The sequence below is a fragment of the Caenorhabditis briggsae genome (assembly GCF_000004555.2).
Source record: "Caenorhabditis briggsae complete genome, chrII, whole genome shotgun sequence".
In the NCBI taxonomy this organism is placed as follows: Eukaryota; Metazoa; Nematoda; class Chromadorea; order Rhabditida; family Rhabditidae; genus Caenorhabditis; species Caenorhabditis briggsae.
In genome coordinates, this window is record NC_013486.2 from 15691443 (window position 1) to 15701702 (window position 10260).

General features: G+C 38.9%; 4 protein-coding genes across 4 annotated transcripts in view; 3 read left to right on the top strand and 1 right to left on the bottom strand.

Annotated features, from left to right (window-relative positions):
* Nucleotides 1–4031, bottom strand: part of Cbr-nol-6 — a gene marked incomplete at both ends in the record, with an annotated part of 5927 nt that extends 1896 nt beyond the window's left edge. The window contains 10 exon segments of the mRNA XM_045243147.1: nt 331–429; nt 484–573; nt 618–862; nt 879–1423; nt 1821–2387; nt 2852–3073; nt 3260–3367; nt 3417–3762; nt 3810–3920; nt 3972–4031. Coding sequence (XP_045093364.1) covers nt 331–429; nt 484–573; nt 618–862; nt 879–1423; nt 1821–2387; nt 2852–3073; nt 3260–3367; nt 3417–3762; nt 3810–3920; nt 3972–4031 — 2393 coding nt within the window.
* A 2636-nt stretch (nt 4032–6667) lies between these two features.
* Nucleotides 6668–7885, top strand: Cbr-str-148 (the record flags this gene model as incomplete). The annotated part of the gene is given in 7 exon segments (XM_045243148.1): nt 6668–6706; nt 6709–6846; nt 6898–6982; nt 7030–7243; nt 7289–7430; nt 7484–7612; nt 7664–7885. Coding segments are annotated over 7 exon segments (969 nt in total).
* A 791-nt stretch (nt 7886–8676) lies between these two features.
* On the top strand, nt 8677–9628 carry CBG07193 (the record flags this gene model as incomplete). The annotated part of the gene is made up of 5 exons (XM_002632249.1): nt 8677–8710; nt 8938–9044; nt 9091–9192; nt 9253–9321; nt 9473–9628. 5 exons carry the CDS (start codon nt 8677–8679, stop codon nt 9626–9628), a joined length of 468 nt encoding a protein of 155 aa, XP_002632295.1.
* Nucleotides 9629–10204: 576 nt separating this feature from the next.
* The window catches only part of CBG07192, a gene marked incomplete at both ends in the record, with an annotated part of 1317 nt that continues 1261 nt past the window's right edge, over nt 10205–10260 (top strand). Inside the window, one exon of the mRNA XM_045243149.1 lies at nt 10205–10231. Within this exon, the coding sequence (XP_045093366.1) occupies nt 10205–10231 (27 nt within the window). The remainder of the gene's footprint in view (nt 10232–10260) is intronic.

The following is a 10260-nucleotide window of genomic DNA, read 5'->3' on the forward strand; positions in this document are numbered from 1 at the left end:
TTAAGAAAGCATTTTCTCCAAAATTTCAATTAAAATTTAAAAGAACATTTTCGTATTACAAAACGTATAATTAACAGACCAACAGTTTCGATTTTCGGGATTTTAGGCTCGAAAATCGATTTCAAGCTCATTTTTAATGTCAAAAACGTGTCAAAATGTATCTAAACCTAAAAGTTAAAATTTTCGGGTCACTATAGTTCGAAAAGTACGCAAACACCGAATGAGCCCGAAACTTCTAATTTTTGAGTTTCTACTTTAAAAATTCGATTTTTGGCTTGTTTTTCGTGACTACAAACTACAAAATCCTTCACTAGCAGACCCAAAACTCACTGTGGCTCAACTGCTCCTCTCTTGCTGATCGCCGCCACCACCAACAGCTCGATAATATGATCGTTGAGGTGTCCAGAGAGCATTTTAGCACCCAGCCATCTGAAAAAATCCAATTTTTAAAAATTCAAATTTCTAAAATTCCAAAATTCTCACTTCTTGAATAGCTGAACAGTGGATCCAAAAAATTTGTGACTCGTCGCGAACGATTGAAGGGACATCTGAAGAAGGGGCTCAGCGATGAATCTGAAAAAAGGGTTTATAGACTACAAACTACAAACTACACTCACTTCTTCTTCCACATCGCCAATCTCATCCCTTGAATCGAGCTCTCGATTCGTGATGCTCCAGAATCCTTCAATTTCTGCACGTTTTCCTCAAGAATCGACAGGATTCTATCATTGACGACTACAATTTTGAAAACGATTCCCGATTTTAAAACAAAGAGTTGATCGATGGTTGGGACAGCGCAAAGCTTATGTTCGCTGCGTAACTTCTCGGCGATCTGAAAAAGACTATAAACTACATTTTTTAACTTTAGCAGACCCAACCTTAACGTATAATGAAGATGTCAGCCTTCTGATCGCTTCCACGTCGTTTCCCCATTTTCCAGAGTATTCCAATTTGATGTGCACGGTCACTGCCGGTGAGTACAACGGAATTTTTCCGGCTTCTGGAACCACGTGGCGCCGTCGTTCTCCAGAATCTTTGCCCGAAGACGTGGCAGCAGCGAAAACCGACGGATAAGCTGGCTCACTGCCACGTATGTATCCGCTAACGCCATGAACATTGGTAATCATCAGTGGGATGCCTTTAAGACCTCTCAAAAGCATACTTAAATCTGTAAATGCCTGGAAAACGGCTTCTTGGCTCTTCTTCTCGTGCGCACGATCCGCTTCTGATGAGTTGGACGATGACGTCAGCGACCTCCACGAGAGACACGTGGCAGGGAGGTGGAACATCTTCTGGAGGACGAATTGAAGGATGGCACGTGGCACTTTGTCAGATGGCTTCTCGTTCCACACCACGCATTCACAGATACGGGTGTCGGCGAATTTACGGAGCTCGCTGGTGTCCTTCCAGAGTGTGCGGAATTCTGAAAATTTTGATTTTGGTCTGCTAATGCTGGTTCTATAGTTTGTAGTCTAGCACACCTATATTTTCATCTCGTTGTTACTCTCCTATTGGCCTGCTAATTATGAATTTGTAGTTTATAGTCTAGCTCAACAATTAGCAGACCAGTTTTCGATGTGCAAATTTGCTAATGTTTGTAACGTAGTTCGTAGTCTAGCAGGCCATAGCTATCAGAAAAATAATTGGTCTGCTAGACTACAAACTACAAGAAAATAATTAGGAGACCAACGCTTTTGGTTTTCAAATTTTCAATTTTTTAAATGAATTTTTGGGTTTTCCAGGTTCTGAAATCCTTCAAAAATGTGGAGGCAGACTACAAACTACAAAATCTGATCTAGCAGACACAAAATATTCCCTACCTTTCGCCTCATTGGTCTGTGCTGATGGTCCCACCGTCAACGGATTCTTCCAAGCCGACGTGCTTCTGAATCCAACAAGGAACGTTTTCTGGCGCTGTTGTGATGCGTATTCGCCCAACTTCCACGTGGCATGAGCTGGATCCAAAATCTCATGGATTCCCAAAAACTCGTATCTCTCCGACATGGTTTGCTCGATTCGATGCTCTAGACTTCTCAAAAACTGACAGATGACGTCACGATTATCGACAGAATCGCATCCGAATTCTCCTAGAAGCGGTGTCAACTGTGCCACGTTGATCTGAAGACGTGCCACGTGGTCGTATTGGGCGAAAACTGGCGATTTATCAATGAAAATCGGGTCGAATGTGTAGACTTGGCCTAGAAGTGGGTAACACGTGGCAAGCTCCTTTTTCATTCGAGCCATCTGATTTTTCGAGATTCTGGAGGCGATATTCAGATGCCTCCAGATGAGATTCACGTCGAAATGTTGAGAGTACTCCTCTTCCACGTCATCTTCCATCTGCTCATCGTTCACATCCAAATATTCCACGTCAGCAGACCAGGAGACTGAAAAAAAAGGCGGGAATTGTAGTTTGCAGTCTATTTAGCAGACCCAAAATTTCACATTTTTTGAGCCAAAACTCACTAAAATCTTTTAAAAAGCAGAAACTTCAAAATTTTGTAGTTTGTAGTCAATTTAGCAGACCCAAAACTTCCAAAATTTCACATTTTTGAGCCAAAACTCACTAAAATTTTTTTAAAAGCAGAAACTTTAAAATTTTGTAGTTTATAGTCTATTTAGCAGACCCAAAAATATTTAAAATTTCTAAATATTTCGGCAAAAACTCACTAAAGTCCTTAAAAAGAAAAAAATCGAAATTCTGTAGTTTGTAGTCAGCAGACCCAAAAATATCCTAAATTTTTAAATTTTTAAAGTTAAAACACACTAAAACTTTCAAAAAAAAAGCAAAAATTCGAATTTCTGTAGTTTGTAGTCTATTTAGCAGACCCAAAACTTTCAGAAAACTCACTGAAATCCTTGAATATCACACGTAAAACTGTCAAAATCTCCTGTTTCTCAGTGATCTGTCCGTTTTTGATGAGTCTGACGATACGGGCGGTTAGGACGACTGGAGAAAATTCCAGATTCAAATGACGATGTTCTAGCACTGATTGGAGAAGGTGCAAGGCGAGAAGAGCGGTTGGATGGGTCTGAAATTTTGAAATTCGTCCGAAATTAGGCCAAAATTCACCTTCATCTGCTTCTCGAGCTCTTGGACTAGCTCGAATTCCAATAAAGACCATAGCATCCGTTGATTGAACATTGGGGTGGCGTTTTCGATGCCTAGAAATAGAAAATGGAGACTACAAACTACAGAATTGGGATTAGCAGACCAACTTTTTACGTTTTTCAACTTTTTAAAAACGATTTTCCCCACCTTTAAACAGGTTTTCTCCAAAAACAGTCACCGGACGCAAATTTCCAATACTTGGGACAAATCTCTTGGTTTTTGCCAGCTCAGAAGTGTAAAAACCAATACGAACACCTGAAAAATCGATTTTTACGGCCTAATTCTTAATATTTTGCTTAATTACCACCAACAATTAAATCGGGAAAAATTGGGTCGTCCCGGTTGATTCCGCCAGCCATAAATTCAATTTTCTCGAACTTTCCGGCCAAAAATTTCGCGGCGAAGCAAAGAAAATGTGCTCGTTTCGCTGGATACGTCAGATTGAGATAGTCGCGATTTCCGAACAATTCTGATGGAATTTCCACGAAAATTTGGAGTTTTTTGGTTGCTGATATCTCGGAAATTGAGATTTTCGATGGTTTGACCCATTTGAAATCAGTCACACTTGAAGTCGTGGCACTTATTGCTTTCTGGAGATGGTGGAGCGGATGTTTAATGTCGTGTTGCGTCCAGAAGTCGAGATTTTTGTACTGAAAAGATTTTTTTTTTAATTTTTAGAAGGCTGAAAATCAAAAACCTCAATTTTCAGATCACTTTTCGCGTTTTCCAGCTCATTTTTGATATTTTTAGCTGTCTGTCGCTGTTTTTCAACTTCTTTTTTGTTGTGCTCCGGCGTAAAGTCTTCACACTGCAAGAAAATTCAATTTTTACAAAAAAACCCGAAAATCAAAAATTCTACCAAGAGTTTGAAGGCGTTGGTCATCGGAAGCACATCTTCGTTGAGCTCGTCGGTTTCCATATCTGAAATTTCATCAAAATTATGAGAAAAATCTGAGAAAATGTGAGAAAAAAGGATAAAAATAGGCGAGAAGATACTTTTATTCTTGGTGTAGATTTACGCTAAACAGAGCACAAAGCGGCATACGCGGAGTGTCGTTGCGCGGAAAAAGGGAGGGAAATTCAAATGTTAAAAAAGTTTAAAAAAGATTAAAAAAAGATTTTCAATAATAAAAAAAAGAAAAGAAGATTAATAATTTCAAAGATCTAAAAATTAGGAAGCATTGTAAAAGCTACAATTTCTGTCACTAATTAATCAAGAAACGGGTCACCGGGCACTTAACAGCTGTTCTATTGTAAACAACAGCTGAGAAAAAAGGGGGTCAGATTTGCATATTCCATTTATTTGGCCTAGTAAAAATGCTCTCTTATTGCTCACAATCTTCTATTTTCAAGTATCTGGAATTCGAGAAACGGTAAGTTTTTTTTTCAAAAATTTTTTTCAGATTTTTTTCTTTGTTTCAGCATTTTTCAAATTAAAATTCCAGCTGCCACGTGGCAAAACGATGTGATCATATTCAAAACCGTCATCGAAGCCTTCCTCTCTTCGTAGAAAACCTAAAAATCTCCAGCTTTAATGGCTATTTCCACCTAAAAATTGAAAACTACGACACGTGGATTTTTCCAGAACCTGGAAATCTGAAAATGACCTGTATTAGCCATGAAGACACGGCTATTAGTAAAGCAGGCACTAGAAGAGTGAATTGCCACGTGGCGGAGCTCTCAGCGCGAGTTTTGAAGTACTATTTAGGCCGGAAGGGCACAATTATCGGGAATTTTTATGTCAAGGTTTGTAGTTTGTAGTCAAGGAAAAATTTTGCAGACCAATTCTTTCAGGGAAACATTAAAATTCCATTTTCCATCTTCCCACTCAAAGTTTTCAATCTCCAAGTCTGCTCAGATGACAGAATTGCCACGTGGTTTCATGCTATCCGAGGAAACCGGCTTCGCCACGTGGCAATTGTGGGTCGGGCGGCGTTCGATTTGCTGGAGACGTCGGAAATTCTGAATTCTGAGAAGGTCACCATCGTTCCGTCGTCGGAGAATATTCAGAATCTCGCGTTGGCAAAAATGACGAGGAACAAGTATTTGCGGTTCGAATTCAATGATTTTCTCCGGAATTATTATAGATTATCCGAGGTTGGTCTGCTAAATACGCTACAAACTACAAAAAAAGCGAAAAGAAGTGTTTGGGTCTGCTAATGTTTGAGCTGTAGTTTGTGGGCTAGCAGGCCAACTATAAGCGAATGGGAGACGTAGAGAAAAGTGGTATAGACTACAAACTACAATTACCGATTTAGCAGACCAATTTCTTAGCGCTCGCTGTGTGTCGTGATGTTGGCCTGCTAATGTCTATGGTGTAGTTTGTAGTCTAGCATGCCAACTATGAAGAGACGCAGAGGAAAAGCGAAGCGAAAAAAGTGGCATGCTAGACTACTAACTACAATTTCAACATTAGCAGACCCAAAATCCAATTTTCTGCAGGAAATTCTCAAAATCGCGCGACAAAACCGCCCGATCGGATCGATAATTGATTACTATGTACACGATCCATTTAACAGAAGAGTCTACCCAAATTTTGCCAGAATTGTGATGGATTTAAAGGCAAAATTAAAGAAAATTGGAGAAATGTAGGTTAAATCCCTTTAAAAAAAAAGAAAAAAAAATGTTTCGATTTTTCAGAAGTGCAATTTCAATTCCGATGACAAATGGAGCCGAGCTCAACGTCTTCATTGCTGCAGAAGACACTTTTGGGAAAACGTGGATTCTGAGGATGTGTGTGATGAAGAAATTTTAGCGAACTTCAAAAATTCGTGTTAAAAATCAATAAAACTAGTTTTTTATAATTTTACACACTACAAACTACAAGCGCAACATGAGCAGGCCGATATAAGAGTGAAAAGAAGACGAACATATGGGTCTGCTACACTACAAACTACAACTTCAACATTAGCAGACCAACTTTCATTGCGCAACAGAGTTCTTGATTTGGCCTGCTAGATTAGAAATTACATGTTGAACATTAGCAGGCCAATATCAGCGCAATAACAAGGCAAAAATATGGGTCTGCTAGACTACAAACTGCAAATCAACATTAGCAGGCCCAACATAAAGGAACGCGTGTTAGACTACAAACTACAAACCAAAACATTAGCAGACCAATATCAGAGCAACAACGAGGCGAAAGTATGGATCTGCTAGGCTACAAACTACAAGATGAACATTAGCAGACCAAAAGCGATAGATTTTTGGTGGCAAATCTAGCACAAAACACAAGACTTTCGGTGATTCAGATGAGTCAAAATCGTCAATATGACTCAAAATTTCGAGAAATTCTGAATACAAAAATTGGTGACTATTTTCTAAGACACTAATAAATACATTTTCAATGGGTTACTCAGAAAAATCTCTTAATCAAACTCCGCCCACTTTTGCCACTCCATCTTTCTATATTCATTCGAAAAATATCACAGAATAATAGAGTGGAGTTGGAGCCAGATTTTTCAATTTTTAAAGATTCTTTCTGCACTAATTCGGTCATTTCCACTCAAATTTCGAATTTTCAAAAGCTCCAATTTGGCCTAATTAGCTATGCCCATGCTCTGGCTCCATATTATCCAATACACTGGATTTTTTCTGCCCAAATTACGAATTCCCTCCTAGTCTACCTAATTATCACAAGAGCCGGAAAATTATTCGGGTCCTATCGCCACGTCATGTGCGTTTTTGCACTATATTCCTTGATATACGCCTGGATTGAGGTGGCCACACAACCGGTGAGCTTAGTTTTCTGGTCTGCTAAATAGACTACAAACTACAAACTACAGGTGATGCATATCAAGGGCCCTATTTTCATCGTTTATATGGATAGCCCGCTCAAGTCTCAAATGTGGATAGGCAACGAAATCACTTGTATGTTTTGGATGACCTAGTTTTTTTTTGGATTTCTAGTCCTTCAGGCCTCTACTGTGGCTCATTCGCCCTGGTTATCTCACTTCTAGCCGCTCAATTTTTCTATAGATACGTAGCGATGTGTCGGCCAGGAATTCTTCGAAATCTGGACGGCTACAAATTGATTCTTATTTTTATCCCTTGCCTGATTTGCTTTATTTTGTGGTTCGCATTTGTATACTGGGGTATGGCGAACACCGTCGAAAAACAAGAGTTCATGAAGTGAGAAAACTCCACGTGGATTTCTAAAAATGGAAGCAATTTCAGAGAAGAGCTGAAATTTTACTATGATGAGGATTCAACAAACATCCCATTTATTGCCCCAATGTACTGGTCGATCGGAAGAAATGGAGAGAAAATTTGGAAGTTTTGGGAGTGCATGTCGTCTGTTGGCTGTGTGGTTATCATTGTAAGCTAGCTAACCTGGAAACCCAAAACTAGGCCATAAATTCCCTTTTTCAGTGCGTCTGTTTTTCTACTATTCTCTACTGCGCTTTTAATATCTATTGGTCCATGAAAAGCGCCCAATCCCACATGAGCGCCAAAACCATCGAGCTAAACCACCAGCTCTTCATTACGCTAACATTTCAGGTTTGGGTCTGCCAGAGTACAAACTACAATCTTCCCCTAAATTTTTTACAGACACTTTTGCCATTTGTCATGATGTACAGCCCAGTGGGACTGCTAATTGTGCTTCCGATTTTTGAAGTTTACGTTGGAGGAATCGCTAACTTTGTGGGCGCTAGTTTAGCGGTGTATCCGTCTTTGGAGCCGTTAATCGCAATTTTTTGCATCAAAGAATTTCGAAAAACAGTGTTGTGTAAGTATTTTGGGTCTGCTGACTACAAACTACAAGATGTTTAGGTCAAAGAAAGCGAAAAATTACGAGCAGCATTGCCAACACCCAGTCGATTGCTGTGAGCTCTATGGCGACGACAAATTACAGATAAAGTTGCACTTTTTAAAAGAAAAAAAAAAGAAAATTGCTTTAATAATTTTGCTCGTAGTTTATAATGCATTGTACGCAACTGATATTTTGATCTTGGAAAATACCGGAATTTCAACTGTTTTGCATACATTTTTTTATAAAAATTGTTTTTAATTAATTAAAAATTATTTTTTGCTGCTTTTTTTTCAATAAATTTATCAAGGATTTCAAGGTTTTCGGCTGAAAAAATGAGAAAAAAGCTGAAAATACAGCTACCGTAACCCACAATGCTCGTAATTTAAAATGCACAGTCTTCCCCGGCGCCAAACACAATTTTTCAAATGTTTTCAAATTGCAAAATCCCAAACTTTTCCCCTTTTTTCATGAATTTTCGATGAAAAAACTTTACAAAAAGGAAATTTGATGAATTTTAAATCAATCCGCCCGTCTTTTTTATAGAAATTCATTCGTCTGAAACAAAACACATGCTTCCAGAATTTTCTTTTTTTTTATTTCTCATTCGTCAGTTTTTCCCCATTTTATAGGCTTGTTTTGTCCCTCCGACCACTCTGGCTATCCATCATTTTAATTAATTCTTTTTCGTTCTCTTTTTTTCAAAGTCAACGCCGCCCCTTTTTTTCTTTCCCTCGTGATGACGTGCCGCCTGTTTTTGCCGGCCTTCTAATCGACTGAAATTCTCATTTTAGACCTCAAAAACTCGAAGAAAATGAAGTTCCTCACGTCGATTCTTGGATCCGATAGTGAGTTTTTAAAGAAAAATGGGTCTGCTAATGTTTTCAGTGTAGTTTGTAGGCTAGCATTCCGATGCGCGCGAACAACTCACAGGCCTGCTAGACTATAAACTACAATTTCAACATTAGCAGACCACTTTCTCGCTATGTGCTTTTCAGGCCATTTTTCGAGTTTTGACACACTAGAAACTAGAAAATAAACACTAGCAGACCCAAATTTTTTCACTTTTTCTCAGAAGACCGCGCCGCCAAGAAGCGCCGAAGCCTAGAAGTGAACCTGCATCGTCTCGAAGAGAAGGCGTTCCTTCTGGAAATGGAACTCGAGGAGACTCGTCGACAGAAAGTATTGATTTTCTGGATTTTTGCCTGAATCAAAAGGGGTTTTTCAGGAAAAAGTGATCAAAGAGCTGCGAAACGGCGTACCGGTGCGCCACGTGTCAACAGTGAGCGTATCGTCGACTGACTACTCGTTCAACACCGATAGTTCGAATGTATGGGAACAATTTATTAACTTTTTTGATTTTTTTTTAACAAAAAAAAAGAATTTTCAGATCACCGATCGCCATGTCGGCCTGCCATTTGACACAAGCACGCCAAAAGAGATTCCAAAGTTGCAAAAGGTGTGTAGTTTGTAGTCTAGCAGACCCATTTTCACGTGTTTTTTCTCTCTAGCACCGGCAATGAATGGGTCTGCTAGTGTTTTCTTGTCTAGCTTGTAGTCTAGCAGACCCATTTCAACTTATTTTGTCTCTTTTTTTCGCTAACTTTTAGCCATTACAGCCATCCATCGACTCAAAATCGTCGCCACCATTCGACGAGGAAGAAGAGGAGCGTCTGAAATGGTTCACCGATCGTCAGAATATGGAAAACGCGGCGTCGACGTCTGCCGGAAGCAGCTCCGAGAAGAGCTACATTGAAAAATACTAATTATTTACGATTTTTATGTATTTACCCCATCAATTTCTTGTCAAATGTTTTAAATTAACCCCATTAGATTTATATATCGCCCTAAAATTCCGAAAATTCTGAATTTTTCCAGAATTTTCTCAGAAAAAGCTCTACTAATGAAGGTTTGTTTAGACCAAATTTTTTTGTCCGAAACAACTACACCTGCCTAAAGTTTGCCATCAATCAGTTGTGTAAACAATCACAAATTAGGCATGGAAAAAGGTGACAACCTGCTGCGAGAGGGGGATCACATATCAAATGTCGGTGTTGCGTGAAGAGAATGGGTCTTCTGAATAAATAGAAGATGTTAAAATGACAGATGTGACTTTTTAGAACAGAAAAACACCTGTCAAGGGCTACAAAAATCCTCATTTCGACCAAAAAAAACCATACATTTCCGATATGCTCTTCTTTTATTTCCTTTTTCTTGTCATTTTTGCTTCATTTGGATCAACAGCACAGGTAAAAATGGGTCTGCTAGACTACAAACTACATAATTAGCAATTTTTAAAATTTGATATTCAGAAATTATCTCCTTTTTCAATTTTCAAAATAATGATTGGTCTGCTAATTATGGGATTTGTAGTCCAGCCGACCCATTTTTACCTGTG